Source organism: Phyllobates terribilis, unplaced genomic scaffold (assembly GCF_046119375.1).
Source record: "Phyllobates terribilis strain yellow unplaced genomic scaffold, ASM4611937v1 Scaffold_1__5_contigs__length_1240528914, whole genome shotgun sequence".
Taxonomy (NCBI): domain Eukaryota; kingdom Metazoa; phylum Chordata; class Amphibia; order Anura; family Dendrobatidae; genus Phyllobates; species Phyllobates terribilis.
In genome coordinates, this window is record NW_027362761.1 from 511,280,389 (window position 1) to 511,302,654 (window position 22,266).

The 22,266-nt window shown below is 49.1% G+C and overlaps 1 protein-coding gene across 8 annotated transcripts in view; it reads right to left on the reverse strand.

Annotated features, from left to right (window-relative positions):
- KIF2A (kinesin family member 2A) overlaps nucleotides 1–21,738 on the reverse strand; it is a 70,068-nt gene extending 48,330 nt beyond the window's left edge. For 5 of the 8 annotated variants that reach the window (XM_073680257.1, XM_073680253.1, XM_073680256.1 and 2 more), the window contains exons 1-2: nucleotides 21,410–21,737; nucleotides 2,045–2,139 (exon numbers count right to left, since the gene is read on the reverse strand). In XM_073680257.1, coding sequence (XP_073536358.1) covers nucleotides 2,045–2,139; nucleotides 21,410–21,470 — 156 coding nt within the window. In that variant the 5' untranslated portion in view covers nucleotides 21,471–21,737. Of the gene's footprint in view, nucleotides 1–2,044; nucleotides 2,140–21,409 lie in introns of all 8 variants that reach the window. The other 3 variants (XM_073680259.1, XM_073680258.1, XM_073680255.1) reach the window with 2 other exon arrangements.
- Nucleotides 21,739–22,266: the final 528 nt, after the last annotated feature.

Sequence of the window (22,266 nt, forward strand, 5' to 3'; positions counted from 1 at the left end):
AGTAGTCACGCCAGGCTCCTCTCACTTCCCCAGTAGTCACGCCAGGCTCCTCTCACTTCCCCAGTAGTCACGCCAGGCTCCTCTCACTTCCCCAGTAGTCACACGTGGCTCCTCTCACTTCCCCAGTAGTCACACGTGGCTCCTCTCACTTCCCCAGTAGTCACACGTGGCTCCTCTCACTTCCCCAGTAGTCACGCCAGGCTCCTCTCACTTCCCCAGTAGTCACGCCAGGCTCCTCTCACTTCCCCAGTAGTCACGCCAGGCTCCTCTCACTTCCCCAGTAGTCACGCCAGGCTCCTCTCACTTCCCCAGTAGTCACGCCAGGCTCCTCTCACTTCCCCAGTAGTCACGCCAGGCTCCTCTCACTTCCCCAGTAGTCACGCCAGGCTCCTCTCACTTCCCCAGTAGTCACGCCAGGCTCCTCTCACTTCCCCAGTAGTCACGCCAGGCTCCTCTCACTTCCCCAGTAGTCACGCCAGGCTCCTCTCACTTCCCCAGTAGTCACGCCAGGCTCCTCTCACTTCCCCAGTAGTCACGCCAGGCTCCTCTCACTTCCCCAGTAGTCACGCCAGGCTCCTCTCACTTCCCCAGTAGTCACGCCAGGCTCCTCTCACTTCCCCAGTAGTCACGCCAGGCTCCTCTCACTTCCCCAGTAGTCACGCCAGGCTCCTCTCACTTCCCCAGTAGTCACGCCAGGCTCCTCTCACTTCCCCAGTAGTCACGCCAGGCTCCTCTCACTTCCCCAGTAGTCACGCCAGGCTCCTCTCACTTCCCCAGTAGTCACGCCAGGCTCCTCTCACTTCCCCAGTAGTCACGCCAGGCTCCTCTCACTTCCCCAGTAGTCACGCCAGGCTCCTCTCACTTCCCCAGTAGTCACGCCAGGCTCCTCTCACTTCCCCAGTAGTCACGCCAGGCTCCTCTCACTTCCCCAGTAGTCACGCCAGGCTCCTCTCACTTCCCCAGTAGTCACGCCAGGCTCCTCTCACTTCCCCAGTAGTCACGCCAGGCTCCTCTCACTTCCCCAGTAGTCACGCCAGGCTCCTCTCACTTCCCCAGTAGTCACGCCAGGCTCCTCTCACTTCCCCAGTAGTCACGCCAGGCTCCTCTCACTTCCCCAGTAGTCACGCCAGGCTCCTCTCACTTCCCCAGTAGTCACGCCAGGCTCCTCTCACTTCCCCAGTAGTCACGCCAGGCTCCTCTCACTTCCCCAGTAGTCACGCCAGGCTCCTCTCACTTCCCCAGTAGTCACGCCAGGCTCCTCTCACTTCCCCAGTAGTCACGCCAGGCTCCTCTCACTTCCCCAGTAGTCACGCCAGGCTCCTCTCACTTCCCCAGTAGTCACGCCAGGCTCCTCTCACTTCCCCAGTAGTCACGCCAGGCTCCTCTCACTTCCCCAGTAGTCACGCCAGGCTCCTCTCACTTCCCCAGTAGTCACGCCAGGCTCCTCTCACTTCCCCAGTAGTCACGCCAGGCTCCTCTCACTTCCCCAGTAGTCACAGCAGATCCCCTTTCCCAAAGTAAAAACATGGCAAGAAACCATCCAACCCCCCAGAAACGGCAGCAAGTAGTCACAACAGGACTCCACAGCCACCAAGCAGTCACAGCAGAGTTTATCCTTCCCACACTGCTACGTTATGTACGGTGATGGCAGTAAGCGACACAGGAGCGGTAGCACTGGTAACAGAGGCCGATGCAGGACCTGATGACATGGTATCCTCCCTCTGCATATGAGGAGGGGTCTGTCACTACCTCGTCATGCACAGATGGAGCTGGTCCGATTTGTAAGCTGGTGGGAATAAAACAAGGCTTCTTCCAGGATGGTTCTTGAAATGTTGGTCTCACGTGCACTAGTTCATTGCTGTACCTTTAAAAATTAATGGACACTACCTAATAATATAAGCTGTAAGGTAGATAAAATTGGACCAAAAGATGCAAAACACTGAAAAGGAGATACCCAGCAAGAGAATGCCGCAGAAAAATACAAACTACTAGTTTGTCGCATTTGCTCTAGTGAAACATAATTGCCCGAAAATGCCAGCGTTACCTCTTTTCCTTTAGTGTCCCCATTTTCAATCCACTCGACAGTGATGCTCTCGCTGTCTTCATTCAGAGACGTCACCATGGCTTGATGAATTCGACCTAAGAAAAGAACACGGAGATCATTTAATGAAAAATCTCAAGATTAAAAACTGAGCCAAATATTTCATGTACAGGTACAGAAGTCCATGACGTGGGCATCAGTTGTATATAGCCTGAGATCCGGCTTTACAACGCTGTACAGGTGGAACGCTGAACTTAGCTTTGGATGCGAATGGAGAAGACTTCAGTTTAAAGAGAAGTCCAATGGGTTTATCCATTTCTGAAAGCTAATTTAGCAACAAATTTAATAGGTGGGAGGGGGTGGTGAGTCCATAATTAGGGGCTCCCTACTAGCCGAGCAGCGCTCCTACCAAAGGACCCAGCATGTCCGTGCACAAAACTCGCTGTCATCTGCATCAAACGTCTACATTTAGGAAGAAGGAACCCAACAGACGCAAAAAGATTGCTCTCCTCGGCCTCTACTGGAGTGGTGTGCACGGTTATGTATTATATAGGGATGGGCAGCACCATGACTCCCATGAGTAACTTCTGACTACAGTGACAAAGACCAACATCAGATGTCCTCTACATGGACAAAAGTAGTGGACAAGTCTTACTGAATTCAGGTTTTTCCATTGCCCCCAGTATATAACATCCCGCCCCTCACCGTGCCATCTGCCATTAATGGTGTCTGCCATTAGGTTCGCTCTAAAGGCTCACTGATATCAGCGCGGTCCTATAATAGGACATCACTAGTGTAACAAGCCTGTTGCTGACATTTATTCCCTCCTAAATATTCCACAATCACCTGTGATATTATTGAGAACATTTAAGAACCACAGTAACTCAGCTGTGAAGTGGAGACCACAAAGTTAAAGAGTGGGGTCACTAAGTCCTGAAGGCGAAAAAGTTACCAACACTCTGCTGACTCCATAACTGCAGAGTCCAGACCTCCTCTGGTATTACCATCTGTATGCCGGGAGCTTCATGAGATTGTCTCCATGCCTTACATCACCAAGAATAGGTTGTAAAGCCGCCCCTCGAGAAGCGGAAACCTGTTTTGTGGAGTGATGACTCATGCTTCTCTAGCCGGCATATGATGAACGAGTCTAGGTTTGGCAAATGTCAGGAGAACATTACCTGCCTGATTGCACTGTACCGACTGTAAGGTTTGGTGTAGGAGAAATAATGCTCTAGTGATGGTTTTCAAGGGTCGGCTTTGGCCTCTTAGTGAAGGGAAATCTTAATGCTTCAAGACAATTTTGACTTCCATTATTTGGAACAGTTTGGGGTAGAGCCATGTTCTGTTCCCCATGACTGTTCCCAGTGAACAAAGCAAGGTCCATACAGACATGGTTGGGGGAGGTTTGGTGGAAGAACATGATCGGCCGCACAGTGCCCTGACCTCAACCACATCCAACACCTTTGGGATGAACTAGAATGGGGATTGTGAGCCCGGCCCTCTCCTCCAACACCAGGGTCTGACCTCACAAATGCTCTTCTGGATGACACCAGACACCTCAAAACTCTTGTAAAAAGTCTTTCCAGAAGAGTGAAACCAGACATGGTTGGGGTCGCTTGGGGTGAAAGAATATGACCAGACGCACAGTGCCCTGACCTTAGACCATACATGTCAAACTCTGGCCCGTGGGCCAAATCTGGCCCGCAGGGTGGTTTTTTTTGGCCTGAGACACCAGAAGCACCACCCCTATACCGGCCCATTATTCTGTATGGAGGACTATGTGGGGCCCATTATTCTCTACGGAGTATTATGTGGGGCCCATTATACTGTATGGAGGACTATGTGGGGCCCATTATTCTCTATGGAGTACTATGTGGGGCCCATTATTCTGTATGGAGGACTATGTGGGGCCATTATCCTGTATGGAGAACTATGTGGGCCCATTATTCTGTATGGAGGACTATGTGGGGCCCATTATTCTGTATGGAGGACTATGTGGGGCCATTATCCTGTATGGAGGACTATGTGGGGCCCATTATTCTGTATGGAGAACTATGTGGGGCCCATTATACTGTATGGAGGACTATGTGGGGCCCATTATTCTCTACGGAGGACTATGTGGGGCTCATTATTCTATATACTCGCTGGCCCACGACTTTGTTCAAGTTTTTAATTTTGGCCCTCTGTGTGTTTGAGTTTGACATCCCTGCCTTAGACATAACAATGATGAAGTACCTCTGCAACAAGCAGCCCACCCCCCAAAAAATAAGCATTTTGTGGATCAACAATGTGAGGACACACTTCACATTAGCAAGTGTGAGCAACAAGTGTCGGGGTACTTCAGTCCCATTATCAAACTATACATAACACATAAAGGAAGCAAAATGTGAAGTGATGGTCTGTGCGCCTCAGTGATCTAACAGGTTCTCCCCTTGATAGTATGCCGCGTTATCACACCCAGTCCCCAAGCTCCAGTACAATGACTTCTCTGTTCCTTCTGATCAGTACTATGGGTGGCCAGACGCTTTTTTTCTTGTATTTATACAAGTAACCATGTTTAGTTTCATGGCTAGAGGTGACAGCAAGAATCAGACAGGAATGTACTGATGTAATAACGGCGAATCTGCGAGAAGTGCAAGCAAAACAGATGGCGTGTGGTACTGGACTGAACTGATTGTTCTGCACCAAAAACCAGAGTATTAGGCACTGTTCACACGTTCAGTATTTCACATCAGTATTTATAAGCCAAAACCAGGAGTGGGTGATAAATACAGAAGTGGTGACGTGTTTCTGTTATACTTTTCCTCTGATTGTTCCTCTCCTGGAGGTAAAATACTATTCGTGTGAAGGTGGCCTCAGCAGGAAAACCTTAACATCAATTTACTGTGTTTTCTCCCCGTTCATTTGAATGGGCAAAAAACGCTGCGAAAACACTGAAGGAATTGATACGCTGCAGATTTGATGGTTAAAAATCTGCAAGGAAAAAAAACAAGTAGCCCGTGCACGAGATTTCAGAAATCTCACTCATTTTTAAAGAGGTTGTCCACTACTAGGAAAATCCCTTCTCGCTCATGTTTGCCCCCATTAAAATAAAAACACTTCTACTCCAGTCCCGTTCTGGCGTCGCTCCAGCGGTTTTGGCAATTGCTTTGCCAGGACTCGTGTGGTTGTTATGGCACGTGAGCTCGGCACCCAATCAGCGCCGTCGTCACTGTCCCCCCGTCTTCAGACATAAGTAATTTACAGGGAGTGGGAGCGGCGGCTGGCTGAGCGGAGAGTGACGCTAGTCCTGATTGATCGCAGGGACGCGAGTACCGACACCTCTGAAATGGCACCGGAACGGTAGGTGAGCAAATGTTTTTATTTTAAAAGGGGCAAACATGAGTGAAAAGGGGTTGTCCTAGTAGGGGACGACTCCTTTAATGGTACTATAGACTGCAGCATTATTTAACCATTGAAAAACGCAACATGTGAACAGGCCCTAAAGCCTCAGTCAAAGCTGAAAATGAGGTTTCCAAACTGCAGATATCAAGCTGGAGATGCTACAGAGCAGAAAACATGAGGCTCCATTGCTTCACCGATGGAGATAAAACACTAATTATCAGGTCTTAATTGTGGGCCTAAAAATAGGAAAAAACTCCTGTTTGTCTTCAGCTTGGAGAAGTCAGACGTGCGGCTCCTCGTCTGGAGTCCCACACATCAGAGGTTCAGCCTCCATGACGTGAGCCGGAATAGCCAAATTGTCACTTATTACTGCAGCCAGTGCGTTCCATGGTGGGGTAGAAAACCTGCCATCATGAGGCCTAGAAATATCTATTCAGGGATGGGAGACCCCACCTCATACTAATGTGCTTCACGTGACAGAGCGAGCCATAGATCCACAAAGAGCCTATCATGGAGTAATGGAGCCCAGGCCAAAGCTCACCTGCTAGTCTGCTCTCGCAATCTGGACCCACAATCTCAATGTTTTGCTCACCGAGCCACTTAGTTATCACTTTTGCCTTGTGACATGGTCTCCATCATGCTGGAAAAGCATTGTTCGTTATCAAAATGGCCGTGACTTTCCCAGACCCCTAAGACATGTATGGGTGATTTTTATCTGTGCCTGGGAAGCAAAAGGGACCGGTCTCCATGATAGTTTTTAAGACACAAGCTCTGAAAAACCTTAGGCCGCATTTTTTTCACTTTCTCATTGCTTTCTATGGGTGAAAAAAAAACGCTGCACAGCTGCTGGAAGAAGTGACACGCTGCGGAAAAACGACGGTTAACGCGCAAAACCACTTCATCTACATTTATAGAGGACTTCACCTTATGCCAATTATTGGAACGGGAAGACACTAAGTGGTTAAAACGGGGCTACAAAAAAAAACACACAAAAGCACAAGATTAATAGAGAAAAGGATACAATAAATGACAAGGTCCAGAGGAGGAACAGAACAGCTTTGTTCTTGGACTTATGAGCAGCTGATGGTCAGGGTATTAACCCTTTAGGATTCCTGCCTCTAATGTCGCAAACACCTTGCCCTGCCCCCTCATCATTGGCGCTTTTTTAAAACCACGTTTCTTTTTGGTCTTGAGCAGTTTTTTTTTTTTGCATCAATTCTTCTAAAGGGAGCACGTGCTTTATACATATAGCGCAAAATCAAAAACGCTCTTTTTGTCGTCTTTGACCCATTTTGCGACTCCAAATGTTGCTTATTGCGAAAAAATAACCTGCATATAATCCAATCACTCCAGGGGAGGACTACATACATCAGCAACAAACATTGCGTCTTTTTTACAAACGCTGAATTTTGATCAGGGCTGTGGAGTCGGTGAGCCAAACCTCCGACTCCTCGATTTCCACGACTCCGTCTCCGTCATACATTGCTCATGTTTAAGTGATAAATTTACTGTAGCACAGATTCATCTCCGCTAAAAGTCTAGACCCTTAGATCAGGAATAGGACAGACATTTAGGACATTTCAGAACTTTCCCAAATTCTTATGAAAAAATATTCCCCACAAACTGCATTGAACTACTGTACCCAATTTATTATGTATTTTAGGAGTTGGAGTCGGTCCATTTTATACCGACTCCAATCAGACTCCACGGCCCTGATTTTGATGAATCAATCAAAAAACATCTGGAAAAGCCACATTGATGTTAAAAAATAAAAAATCAGAAAACCTGCGGGCGCCGTCTGCTAACTCCAATCAATGATATTTAACCATTTGGATGCTGCTGTCTATATCTGACAGCAGCGTGTAAATGGCTGTGATCACTGTGCGCGCCCACCCAAGCACTCCACAGGTTTATCATGGCAGCTGGGGAGGGGGGTCTACTGAATGCTCCCGGCACCACCATATTTGTTCTCCCATAGGAGATGATCATTTTTACTATATACTGCAGCACTGCAATATGTAGAACAAGCAATTGGAGGTCTCATGAGTGCACGGGGGGGAGGGGTTTAAAAAAAAAAAAAAAAAGTGGAATGTAATTTTAAAAAAAAATAATAGAAAATGATTTACCGGTAATTTTACCCATAACAAAAAAAAAACGTAAATAAAATATTTTACGGCCGTATAGAAAGGAAAATAAAACCTGAATAAGGCTTTTTTTTTTGTATTCTGGCATCCACAAAAAAAATGAAATAAAAAGCAAATCATTGTATCTACCCCAAGATGATAAGTATTGCAAAAAACAAGCCCTCAAACAGCTCTACAGGTGACAAAAGAAAGTTATTGGTCTTAGAAAAGGGGAAAGAAGAGTTTTTTTTCCAGTTTTTCTGTACATTATATGATAGAATTAATGATGTAATTCGTTCCGCAAAAAACAAGCACCTGTAATGTCGATGGAAAAATAAAAAGTTATGGCTTCTGCAGACCCTTCATTCAGTAGATCCGTGGGGTTAGTAGGAGGATGGACGCCCACCAAAAGGATACTGATGGCCCACTGTATAGTAAGGAGGTCGCAGGTTTATAGGCAGTAAATCTACGCAGCGCCATGTTTCCGTGTGCCACAGAATAATCGCCATCAAATAGAGATGAGTGAAGGGACTAGCAGGACCCTGGTCCAGTGGTCACATCAGTAGCCTGTGGCCGCTGGATGGGAGCACCGTGAGCCACCTCCTTCCTACCTGCCGGAACCTACTGCGCCTTTTCGGATTAGTAGTCCAGATATAACAGCATACATTACGGCAGTTCGATTTGATCATCTTTTTTATATTAAATGTCGTGTTCTGGGGTCTGTGACTTTGGAGCACAAGTCGCCCATCACAGTAATTTTCACAGCGCCCATAGAAGTGAATGGAGAGAACCCATCTGTGATGGGTTATAGACGGAGGCAGCACTGAATGACGACTTCAAGAAAAGATCAGAGGAGAAGAAACTCAACTTATACAATAAAATATCATCCTATAGTTTGATTTAAAGGGGTATCCCCATCTCCAAGATCCTATCCCAATATTTAGTAGGTGTAATAATATTAGCAAATACCTCCAGTTAGAAATGTAGTATAGTTCTTCTGATAAGCTATGTTGCATACTCCATGTGCAGGGCATTGCAGTAGCTTAGGTATCCATGGTTACAACCACTAACAACTGTCACCATGAGTGGCTGTAACATATTGGGATAGGATCTTGGAGATGGGGATACCCCTTTAAAGGTGACGTGTTACCAGGTCACAAGTGACCAGTTTCTGCTCTTCTTGCTCTCCTGAGTAATCCAAGTTTTTGCTTTTCCTAAATCCCCCATAAGGTCCCAGAGAAATGAGCCTTTTTATTTCCGGTCAAGTGTTATGGTCTGTACTAAGGGGACAGTGCTCACAGAATTGTCTAGGGGAGGGGGTGGAGGTTCTTTAGGCTGCTCTGCATTATTACACTATGAGCCACGCCCACTTGGCAAAGACCACAAAGATGATCATACTGGGCACACTAAATAAAAAGTGCCCATATCTCTGGAACCATATGGCGGATTTTTAGAAAACTAAAACCGACATACTCAGGGGCGCACAAGCTGGCTACTTTTGACCTGGTGACAGATCCCCCTTATAAGTTGCCTGGGCCCCCTAATAGTCATCCTGTGTGCTATATTAACACTAATATGGGAAGCTAGCATCACAGTCAGCCCTGGGCTTTGTGACAGCATGAAAAAAAAATACATGGGTCTTCCAGTTATAAAAGCAAATGATTACGGATGATTTAGCAAAGGTGATAACAGTATAGAAAGGATGATTCCCTGATCGGGCGACAGCAACGAGTCCCGACAACTTGTACAACCCTGTAGTCCCATCAGCAGGCAGGCGGCACACCGGGAGGAGGAGGATCTCTGCTCGGCACCCCATTGCTGCCAGGATAGGGGGTGCACAAGGCTAGAGTTCATGCTCTCGGTATTTTTGTTTCCATTGAAAAAGAAAATAAAATCAAGGGAAACAAGAGGCTATGGCATTTCCTGCAACCATAGAAGGGTTGACACATTTCTCTACTAGACCTGCATCTAAAGATCCTAGGCCCAGGAGCAAACAGTCAGCATGACGACAGACAACTTCATTCAGGACGGTAAATATATTTTTTAAATTTTGGGGGATTTTTTTTTTTTTAAAGGGGTTGTCTTAATTTCTTAAATGGATAAAACTGCAAAGTGCTTGTAAAAGTGAGCAATTTTGTAATGTACTCAAAAAAGGAGGGATTTCTACAGTTTACTGCTCGTTACTTAGGTTACCAGCCACCTCTGCAGTCAATGAGTCAATGGCTGATTTCCTAGGTAAGGAGCATGTGCGTGCATGCTCTGTGCTTTAGGCACCGCAAGTGCTGCTCTGAAGTGGGCTGCATTCCTAGGTCCGGCCCGATTCAGTGCCCCTGCGCTTTTCCGATGAGGCAGAGGAGAGGCAAAGTTACCGCTGCTGCAAAGTCGGGAGAACGCACAGGTCAGAGCAGTGGGGAAGCCATGATGCGGGTCCGAACAGGTAATCTTCAGTACAGCACCCCTCGTAAGCAGAAAGCTGGGCGGTAAGACAGCGGTGCGCTACTGAAGAGAGATGACTAGCGGACCCCTTCAGCTTTTCATATCCTCATCTATGTTTAAAAGAAAAGAATATCTGAAACCTTCTGCAATATTCAGTGGCCGGATACTACACGACTTCCTGTTCTTTTCAGCAGCCTCGTGGCCCTGGGCAGTAACAGGCTCTGCCTAGCTGACTTGTAGGAGACAGGTTTCTGGCACAGACTGATCTGGACAAAGGTCATTGTTTAGGAAGGGGGAGGAGGTGAGCTGTGATATCACCTACTGTTATGATGAATCCTGCTTTATCTACTGTGTGATGTTCTGTGCCTTTGTAACCCAGTCTGAATGAGATAGCTGAAAAATCACTTGTACACAACAGGAAGTGTGACTCTAATATTAGGTCCAGTAAGCAGCGGGAAAATTGCAAACTTGTGTTTGCTTTATTTTTTATTTCAGCATAGATCATGCTATGGAAAATAAAATTAAAAAAAAAATTCTAAAAATATATTTAACACAAAAACTTGATTCAGATAACAGGTTATATTCTTTTTAAAAATTGCAGAATAGTATGAGGACATAATATGGACCAGTATCGCATACCACACATCGCACCGTATTCCCATGTGTCCAGCCCCACGCCTCTCGGAAGGCATTACCAGTGTATTGTGGTAGGCAGGCGTCTATGGACGTCTCCATCACTGCGACCAATGTATGACAGCCGCAGTCATGTGTTCATGTATGAAACGTCTCTGCCCTGTGAGAAGAATACACGTTCTGCTGGGTTTCGCCCCTATTTTAATGGGTGAATTTATGCAAATGATCACATACCTGCCCTGACTTATCACTTGTGGTGCTCACCCTGACATATCAGTCCCTGCCGTCCCCTCACCTCGGCCAGCTGTTCCAGGTATTAGTGGTTTCATACTAAGACATACCAGGACGCCACACAAGAGGTATCTCATCTAATGTGCTTACCCTGACATCACATGTAAAGTCCCTGCCGTCCCATCACCTCGGCCAGCTGTTCCAGGTATTAGTGGTTTCATACTAAGACATACCAGGACGCCACACAAGAGGTATCTCATCTAATGTGCTTACCCTGACATCACATGTAAAGTTCCTGCCGTCCCATCACCTTGGCCAGCTGTTCCAGGTATTAGTGGTTTCATACTAAGACATACCAGGACGCCACACAAGAGGTATCTCATCTAATGTGCTTACCCTGACATCACATGTAAAGTCCCTGCCGTCCCATCACCTCGGCCAGCTGTTCCAGGTATTAGTGGTTTCATACTAAGACATACCAGGACATCACACAAGAGGTATCTCATCTAATTGTATTAGTAGTTTCATACTAAGACATACCAGGACATCACACAAGAGGTATCTCATCTAATTGTATTAGTGGTTTCATACTAAGACATACAAGGACGCCACATAAGAGGCATCTCATCTAATGGGCTCCATTAACACTGGCCACAACTGGTAAAGCGTTGTTATACGACGTAGTTGCTACTTGCCCATACTGCCATGTTCTGAAGGCAGCCAACAATCCTGCTGCCAGGAAACTGAAGTCGGATCCTGTGGGATCACACAGCAGAAACCTATACAAGAGTAAGCAGGACGCTCTCATGTGGACAACCTACAACATATCTTATAGGAATGAAGATGAAGCACTCCACCAAGATGCAAGTCACCAGTTAGGTCTTATTTTCAGCCATGTTTTCCAAGGGCACATCATATTCTATAGCGCCATTCACAAAGGCCACATAAAAGAAAATGGAGACATGTCCTCTTCTGGTTCAATTAGTACACCAAGTGAATAGGGGCACAGAACCATGGACAGCAAACAGATGCCAGCCGTGTGCTACCCGTCTTTCACTTACTGGTTGCTTGGAAATAATTTGGAAACCTCCATTCATTTTTTTTTCCGGCATACAAGCAGATAACTAGCAAAATGCTTTGATTGCAGCTTTTCCAATTCCACCCTAGCGAGTCTTCTGCTTGGACAGAACTGTGACTGCTGCAGCCAATCAGATGCCACTGATTGTCACATGCCATTGTATCGCGAGAGCGACAAGCTGAGAGAGACCACCAGCTGGCGTCAGCCCGGCTCTAGATGCAGCAATCTACCCCACTGAGCAGTGAATCCAGGATGGTCAACCCCTTTAAACTCCGTACCAAGCATGTTCCTGTCATGGACAAGGACACGGATCTGGTCAAATTCAAAAAGGCCTGCAGACAGTACCAATTGCCGATAACCAGTGGGCTCGATACTTAACCCCAGGACTACGAGGCAAAGTTCTGAAGGTGTTTGCCGCTCTCCCTCGAGAACAAGATCGAGACCACCAAACAGGCCTTGATAAGGAAAGATCTGCTGACTCCAGAAGGTTCCAGATCCTCCAACGTGGACCTAACGACAGCTATGGTGATGTGTTGGACGGGCTCAGAACCAGCTTTGAGCAGTGGGTTCAGGATTATAGATTTCCACCTTCGAGAAATTGAAGGACCTGGTGGTGAAAGACCAATTTCTGCATCTTTGCCCTATAGAGGTGCGACAGTTTGTGATGGACTGGGAGCCACAGAAGCACAGAATGCGGACACCTATGTGGCCAACCGTACACCTGTGCGTCAGCGCTGTAGCCAATATCACTGGGAGCAATGGAGGAGACTCAATGGTGGACACGAGGATGGTAAAGTAAGGCCCCTTTAATAAAGGGTTGCCCAGTTGTTGACAACACCTCTGATTAGCTTAGTGGGAACATTAGTAGGCAGATCCTTCCTTCCAGCTAGTCAATGACCAGAATCTGTGCCGGGACGTGAAGGCTACGCACAGTACAGACCAAAAGTTTGGACACACCTTCTCATTTAAAGATTTTTCTGTATTTTCATGACTATGAAAATTGTACATTCACACTGAAGGCATCAAAACTATGAATTAACACATGTGGAATTATATACTTAAAAAAGTGTGAAACAACTGAAAATATGTCTTATATTCTAGGTTCTTCAAAGTAGCCACCTTTTGCTTTGATGACTGCTTTGCACACTCTTGGCATTCTCTTGATGAGCTTCAAGAGGTAGTCACCGGAAATGGTCTTCCAACAATCTTGAAGGAGTTCCCAGAGATGCTTAGCACTTGTTGGCCCTTTTGCCTTCACTCTGCGGTCCAGCTCACCCCAAACCATCTCGATTGGGTTCAGTTCTGGTGACTGTGGAGGCCAGGTCATCTGGCGTAGCACCCCATCACTCTCCTTCTTGGTCAAATAGCCCTTACACAGCCTGGAGGTGTGTTTGGGGTCATTGTCCTGTTGAAAAATAAATGATGGTCCAACTAAACGCAAACAGGATGGAATAGCATGCCGCTGCAAGATGCTGTGGTAGCCATGCTGGTTCAGTATGCCTTCAATTTTGAATAAATCCCCAACAGTGTCACCCGCAAAGCATCCCCACACCATCACACCTCCTCCTCCATGCTTCACGGTGGGAACCAGGCATGTAGAGTCCATCCGTTCACCTTCTCTGCGTCGCACAAAGACACGGTGGTTGGAACCAAAGATCTCAAATTTGGACTCATCAGAACAAAGCACAGATTTCCACTGGTCTAATGTCCATTCCTTGTTTTCTTTAGCCCAAACAAGTCTCTTCTGCTTGTTGCCTGTCCTTAGCAGTGGTTTACTAGCAGCTATTTTACCATGAAGGCCTGCTGCACAAAGTCTCCTCTTAACAGTTGTTGTAGAGATGTGTCTGCAGCTAGAACTCTGTGTGGCATTGACCTGGTCTCTAATCTGAGCTGCTGTTAACCTGCGATTTTTGACGCTGGTGACTCGGATAAACTTATCCTCAGAAGCAGAGGTGACTCTTTGTCTTCCTTTCCTGGGACGGTCCTCATGTGAGCCAGTTTCTTTGTAGCGCTTGATGGTTTTTGCAACTGCACTTGGGGACACTTTCAAAGTTTTCCCAATTTTTCGGACTGACTGACCTTCATTTCTTAAAGTAATGATGGCCACTGGTTTTTCTTTACTTAGCTGCTTTTTTCTTGCCATAATACAAATTCTAACAGTCTATTCGGTAGGACTATCAGCTGTGTATCCACCAGACTTCTGCACAACACAACTGATGGTCCCAACCCCATTTATAAGGCAAGAAATCCCACTTATTAAACCTGACAGGGCACACCTGTGAAGAGAAAACCATTTCCGGTGACTACCTCTTGAAGCTCATCAAGAGAATGCCAAGAGTGTGCAAAGCAGATATCAAAGCAAAAGGTGGCTACTTTGAAGAACCTAGAATATAAGACATATTTTCAGTTGTTTCACACTTTTTTGTTAAGTATATAATTCCACATGTGTTAATTCATAGTTTTGATGCCTTCAGTGTGAATGCACAATTTTCATAGTCAGGAAAATACATAAAAATCTTTAAATGAGAAGGTGTGTCCAAACTTTTGGTCTGTACTGTACGTAAATAGTCACATCGACATGTGGGAAAGCAGTTTCCATTATTACGTCACCCGGGGATCAGCGCATTCCTGCACCGCGTGGCTCGTGCGTCATCTCTGCTGCTGCATTTATTACTAGTTTTCTTCCTGAAATCAATGTCTGCATCAGCTGCCTGAAGACACAAGCCGGTGACAGGTACGGGGCGTGGAGGGGAACAATGCTATCCGGTAATACATAGATTATCAGGTGAAGGTGAATAACAAAATGATTCATCACACTGGAATACTCAGCCCCATTCTACACTTGGTTTGTCTCATCTTGTTAAATGGGAAAACAAAAACAAGCAAATTTCTAATTTACCTCTTTTTAAAACTACTCTCCGCTCTCAGGAAGAGGGATTTTTAATTCTATAGTCTTCTGCTCGTTGCCTAGGTTACCAGCCACCTCGACTATCAGAAGTGGCGGACTGCGTAGGCAGAGAGCACACGATTACAAGCACTGCTCTGAAGCTGGCGGATTGCTGGACCCAGCTTTATTGCAACGGCAAAATAAGTGGTTAAAATGTATCGCATAAATGAAGATCTGGTTAAAAGGAAAGAAAAAAAAAACAACCTGCACCGCTGCTCGATGTTCTGCACAGTGCGTAGAGGTCATCAATATAAAAGTCGCGGACAACCTCTTTAGACACTTTTTTCAGTGATGAAAGATGAGAGTTGCTTCTAATGAAAGTCTATGAAGAGGGGAAGAAGGTCTAGGAGTGTACAGAGACACGGACTAAGCTGCAAGCTCAACCTTAAAGGGGAACTCCAGCGATATTTTAATTTTCCTGTCTATCACAAATAGTAATGTGCATGCAGAGACTGTATTGCAATACTTACCAGTCGCAGTCTTCTGCCGTTCCCAGCGCAGCCGTTCCCAGCGCAGCTCCAGTCCGCTGCGTCACGTGTCTGCTTTTGTGAACTGCCAGATCAGTCTGTGTTTGCTGTGTGGAGCAGCGGTCACTTTCTCAATATGCCTTGGTCTGAGTCTATGGACAAAATTTACAAAGTGACCTCCGCGGAGGCAAAGCAGGTGCTGTGTGATTCAGCGGGTCACATGTGACGCGGCAGCGGATCTGAATGCTGACAAAGACGGTGATCGGCAGGTATTGGAATACAGCCTCTGCATACACATTACTATCAGCTAACAGATGGGACAATTAAAAAAAAAAAAAGAAATCCTAAGAGTGATCCTATACAGGCCGGTTACACCTTGCACACTGTCTGCGCTCAGCCACATCAGATCGTCTCAGATTGCTCCCGCCCACAGCGTCCCAGCGAGGGACCACTACTGCCCACAGCGTCCCAGCGAGGGACCACTACTGCCCACAGCGTCCCAGCGAGGGACCACTACTGCCCACAGCGTCCCAGCGAGGGACCACTACTGCCCACAGCGTCCCAGCGAGGGACCACTACTGCCCACAGCGTCCCAGCGAGGGACCACTACTGCCCACAGCGTCCCAGCGAGGGACCACTACTGCCCACAGCGTCCCAGCGAGGGACCACTACTGCCCACAGCGTCCAAGCGAGGGACCACTACTGCCCACAGCGTCCAAGCGAGGGACCACTACTGCCCACAGCGTCCCAGTGAGGGACCACTACTGCCCACAGCGTCCAAGCGAGGGACCACTACTGCCCACAGCGTCCAAGCGAGGGACCACTACTGCCCACAGCGTCCCAGTGAGGGACCACTACTGCCCACAGCGTCCCAGTGAGGGACCACTACTGCCCACAGCGTCCCAGCGCGGGACCACTACTGCATAGGAGAAAAGGACACAATAAATGTGGCGCCATATGTTACACGGTCCGGACCAGTGACAGCAGAGCATTAACCATTAAAAGGTGACCTAAATAATGTTCTATAAACAAAATGGGGAAATATGATCATTCTGGATATGTGAGAATCACCAATATCTGAGCCTATAGAGAAAGAGTCAAACTACAGCATGCAGCCCCTGACACTGTAGTTTCTCTTTCCCCTATAGGCCCAGGTCTCACTAGGGTCATAAGTGTTACACTTGGAGACTCCCCGATATGAGACCCCCATATCTGTGACGCTCCGATATACAGAATAATCCTATTTTTCTAATATTTATACTCAGACCACTAATTTGTGGTTCTCTTTAATGCCTTTCCAATAAACCTTATGTTTTCCTCTTGAGTTTTCTTGGTAATTGTTGGTATGTCTCCTCAGTATTGGGCAATTTTCTGGGGGAATCTCACAGAATTAACCTTTTAAATTCAGAACTGCAGTATCAAAAGACGACTATGTGATTGAGGTAGGACGACACCTTGGTCATGATTCATCACAGAGCTCTGGAGTAAACCTGTTTGAGATATTGCCAAATTATTGTGCAACTCCTGGCAGCTCAAAAATGTGCACGCTTTTTTGAAGAGTGGGAGGAGCTTAGTTGGGATGGGGCGTGGCCAGCAAATTCACATGCGCCCTGCACGTGAACCAAAGGCATGCACACAAAAAGACGTACGGCACATAAAACGTCTGTGATCCTGTACGCCGCTCATGCAAGAGGAGTGGACTTCTAATTCCTGAGAGCTTGAACGATCAGCGGGGGTTTCAGGACCCCGACTTATCTACAGGTCCTGCCACGTTAGACAGAAAGCACTAACAAAAGTGAAGCTGCTCTGATGATTGAAGGGTCTACAGCAGTCAGGGACTTGCTGGTGCCGGCTGTAAAACACAGCTGGCACATGGCCTATATGGTGCATGCTCAGCTCCTGAGAATGCTCCACACACCACCATCATACACGTCAGGGAGGGGACAAATGTCATGTTCTGGGGTCTGTGACTGGGGCATTAGTTGCTCATAGAAGTGAATGCCACCTCTCACAGAGGCACAAGACGAGGGTCGTTCTTGTATGATGGCAGCCAGACAGCCATATAACTCGGACCAAGATCAGTAGGCAATGCTCGGAGTGGCCACCCAGAGCGTGACAGCTGCATAGAAATACATGAAGCTGTCACGCTCGGGTCGGGAGGGCAGCCGGCCAGTCTGTGCAGTGTGTTCCGACCTTGGTCCGATGTAACTGCTGTCTGACAGCGCCCTAATAGTTTCCGGACACATCAGACATCGGTCACAAGCTTATCCAACCCTATCATCACAAACCCCATTTGAACATGCACAACTCCGCTCCATTCAAAGTCTACAGGACTGGCAGAGACAGCCGAGCGCTGTGCAAGCAAATCTATGAATCCGTCCTCAGCTTCTATGCCCAGATCACCATTCTGGCTGGCACCAAAAGCTGCCATCTGCTGCCACGCGCATCTGTGATGGGTTATAGACGGAGGCCGCACTGAATGACGACCTCAAGAAAAGATCAGAGAAGAAGAAACTCTAAACCAGGGATCCTCAAACTACGGCACGCGGACCACATGCGGCCCGCCGAGGATTTTTATCTGGCCTGCCGGGTGTTTTTGTCGCCGCTGCCTGTCCTGCTTAGCAGACAGTTCAATGCCGGCGGGCCCTGTAATCGTGGGCGGGACGACGAGGCGGCGAGTAAAGGCAATGCGCTGCCACTCCGGAAGACTTGCGGCCCTCCGTATACAGCACAGACGCGCCAGTGCCAGAAGTAGACGGAATCGAGCAGACGCCTATTCAGAGCAGTGGGGTACATAGGCGAGTACTGGTATTTATTTTATTTTTAACGCTGGGTCCGGTCTATCATGCATATTGGAGACCTATGCTGAATACTGGGGACCTATACTGCCTATTGGGGACATTTACTTGCCTATTGGAGACCTATGCTGAATACTGGGGACCTATACTATTGAAATACCGTTAAGTTTGTTGATTTAACTTTACTTGTTCTTCATTTTAAATAATGTATTTTTTCCCGTTTTGTTTTTTAACTTCAAAATAAGATATGTGCAGTGTGCATAGGAATTTGTTCATAGGTTTTTTTAAAACTATATTCCGGCCCTCCAATGGTCTGAGGGACAGTGAACTGGCCCTATTTAAAAAGTTTGAGGACCCCTGCTCTAAACTTATACAATAAAAGTTCACCCTGTAGTCTGCAGAGCTTCCTTAATCAGCTGTCTGTGCCACATGAATACCATGCAGGGTATGATACCCCATGATGTAATGCAGGAGGGGGCAGCACATCGCCAACCCTGTGCTTTGTGATGCTGCATTACAACAAATGATATGGGGTCTCCCGAATGATCCTGGAAGATTCAGCTCAGATGATAACAGTACAAGAACCACGTGCCGCCATACAGTAGGAAAAGCGTTCCACCCCACCAACCCGGCCATAGCAACAAGTCCTGGCACTTGTACGCAGTGCCAGCGATAGGAGCATAGGAAATGCCGACCAATCAGCAGGCAGGGCCGGGCATCCTGATGCAGTGCACCGCACACCTCGTGGAGGAGAATCTCAGCTCCGGTCCCCTGCCTGGAGAAGGAGGGGGTGCTCTGGGCACACAGGGGGCTTCACGTCCTTTTGGCATTTTTGCTTCCATGTCAGCAACCTCAAAATCAAGCGAAATACAAAGGCCACGAGATTTCCTGCAGGTCATAGAGGGGTTAAATCACAGTTCTGCACCCACAATTCCTAGGCCCAGAAGATAAGCCTTACGCCTGCCAAACCCACCCGGCAGCCCTGCAACGTACACAGCGAGCGGCTGACACAATTAAGTCATTCACTGTAGTGATCCCGGTTACTGTGGCAATGATCACCTAAAACATTCAGCGAGGAGGGGAGCGCGTCACCACAACGTGCTGCCACTGCAAATCCACCGCTCGCCCATATCCAGCATGATGGATTAAACCAGGGGGAGCATGGAGCGGGGTGGTGGGCTGTAGACATACTGCAACACCATGGGCCACGCGGAGTTAATAGTCATTATGATGCGGCTGTACAGGGCAGGAGGCTGTGTGTGCCCTGACTGCAAAACCACCAGCATACCAAGCCAGCAGGAAAGGATGAAGAATTGTGTGCACAAGACAAAGAGGAGGTATAACGGGGAGAAAGGTGTTAATGTAACCAGAGACTGCGCAGCCACCGCAGCAGCCACCGCACAGGAGCCGTCAGCCGCTCCTCACTATGCAGCATGTGCTGGTTGCTAGGTAAAGTGACACCACAACATACACCTAGCAGCTCACCCCACAGTGACCCGCCACTCACCCGGCCCTGATTAATGCCACCCCGGGGTGTCACCTGCACACACTGATATATGGGTACACCTGGATCATGTGCCCGACCTTCATCCATCTCCAGACAATACACCAGACTCCGGTACCAGGACCAGGCCCGAAACACCAAGAAGCCGCAGACCTTAGGCAATGTGTTTATTGACCACTTCCATACGCTCCGCACCGTCCCACGCAGTCGCCCCATTCCGCGCTCCGCACCGTCCCACGCAGTCGTCCCATTCCGCGCTCCGCACCGTCCCACGCAGTCGCCCCATTCCGCGCTCCGCACCGTCCCACGCAGTCGCCCCATTCCGCGCTCCGCACCGTCCCACGCAGTCGCCCCATTCCGCGCTCCGCACCGTCCCACGCAGTCGCCCCATTCCGCGCTCCGCACCGTCCCACGCAGTCGCCCCATTCCGCATCGTCCCACGCAGTCGCCCCATTCCGCGCTCCGGACCGTCCCACGCAGTCGCCCCATTCCGCATCGTCCCACGCAGTCGCCCCATTCCGCATCGTCCCACGCAGTCGCCCCATTCCACGCTCCGGACTGTCCTACGCAGTCGCCCCCTTCCGCGCTCCGGACCGTCCTACGCAGTCGCCCCCTTCCGCGCTCCGGACCGTCCTACGCAGTCGCCCTATTCCGCGCTCCGCACCGTCCCACGCAGTCGCCCCATTCCGCATCGTCCCACGCAATCGCCCCATTCCGCGCTCCGGACTGTCCTACGCAGTCGCCCCCTTCCGCGCTCCGGACCGTCCTACGCAGTCGCCCTATTCCGCGCTCCGCACCGTCCCACGCAGTCGCCCCATTCCGCATCGTCCCACGCAGTCGCCCCATTCCGCATCGTCCCACGCAGTCGCCCCATTACGCGCTCCGGACCGTCCTACGCAGTCGCCCCCTTCCACGCTCCGGACCGTCCTACGCAGTCGCCCCCTTCCACGCTCCGGACCGTCCTACGCAGTCGCCCCCTTCCACGCTCCGGACCGTCCTACGCAGTCGCCCCCTTCCACGCTCCGCACCGTCCTACGCAGTCGCCCCATTCCGCGCTCCGCACCGTCCCACGCAGTCGCCCCATTCTGCATCGTCCCACGCAGTCGCCCCATTACGCGCTCCGGACCGTCCCACGCAGTCGCCCCATTCCGCGCTCCGCATCGTCCTACGCAGTCGCCCCATTACGCGCTCCGGACCGTCCCACGCAGTCGCCCCATTACGCGCTCCGGACCGTCCCACGCAGTCGCCCCATTACGCGCTCCGGACCGTCCCACGCAGTCGCCCCATTACGCGCTCCGGACCGTCCCACGCAGTCGCCCCATTACGCGCTCCGGACCGTCCCACGCAGTCGCCCCCTTCCACGCTCCGGACCGTCCTACGCAGTCGCCCCCTTCCGCGCTCCGGCCAGTCCTACGCAGAAGCCCCATTCCTCAGTTGCCCCACTGTGCGCTCCTGACCGTGCAGCCGATCCCCTGTGCCCCGCACCAGACTCTGCGGTCCCATGTTGGCCCCTTTGACCCCCGCTCTGCAGCCTCAGCCATGTCCTAGGCGGCCAGCCCTGCAGACACCATCTCCTGTCACCATCACTGCACGGCATGTCCCAGCTCATCTTCTATCAGATCGCAGCCAATCATCGTCCGATGAGCGCCGGGCTCCCCCAGCCGTCAGTCACACTGGCACAGCGGCTCCGTCCTCTGCAGCCGCCCTGCCCTCCCCGGGAGACTCCGGCACAATGGCGGCTCCTGCACAGAATGAATGGACACTCACCATCGCTCCTCTTGATCTCCACATAGATCCCTATCTGGATCTTGCCGAAGCTGGAAGCCATGCCGCTGCCTCCTCCTCCTCCTCCGTGCCCCGGTCCCTTCCGCTGCTGCCGGCCGCTCTCCCGCGCTCGGTGGGCACACACTGCCTATTATTGTTTGAAAAATGAGGCCAAGTGATGCCGGGGAAACAGGAGGAGGAGGGAGGACGGGACGGGGCTCTGGAGGAGGTGGGGTGCGGGCGATGAGGCGCCTCTGCCGGTCACATTCACAGCCAGGGAAGGAGGAGACGTAACTGAAACTAGGAGGAACCGCAACACGCCTGCGCAGTGACGTCACCTGAGCTGCTAGAAAGCCGCGCATGCGTAGAAGGAAGTCTAGTCTATACTGGACCAACCGGCTAACGTATGCGGGTGAATGTAGGCGGAATGGCCGGGGGCGCGCACTGAACTCACTGACGAGGCACCATTCACACATTATATGTCGGATGCTTTCCGTGTCCTGATACAATGTGAAAAAAACAAGTGTTGTCCTTAGCAACCAATCACAGCTCACGTTTCATTTTGTAAATTGCAGTTGAAAAATGAAAGCTGCACTGTGATTGGTTGCTATGGGCAACAACCCATGGAATAGTGCAACAACTCTTTCATACAGATTTTTATTTTTTTCAGGAAAAAAAATTTGATTTTGCAAACTCATATTTTTCCTTCTCTTCTTCCAAGATCCATAACATTTTTTAGATTTTTGTGTCTCCATAGCTGTATGAGAGCTTGTTATTAGCAGTGGTTTGGAAAGACACCATTCACCATCACACGATGCACTGAAAAAACAGCAAGTGAAATGGTTAAAGAAATGCAATGC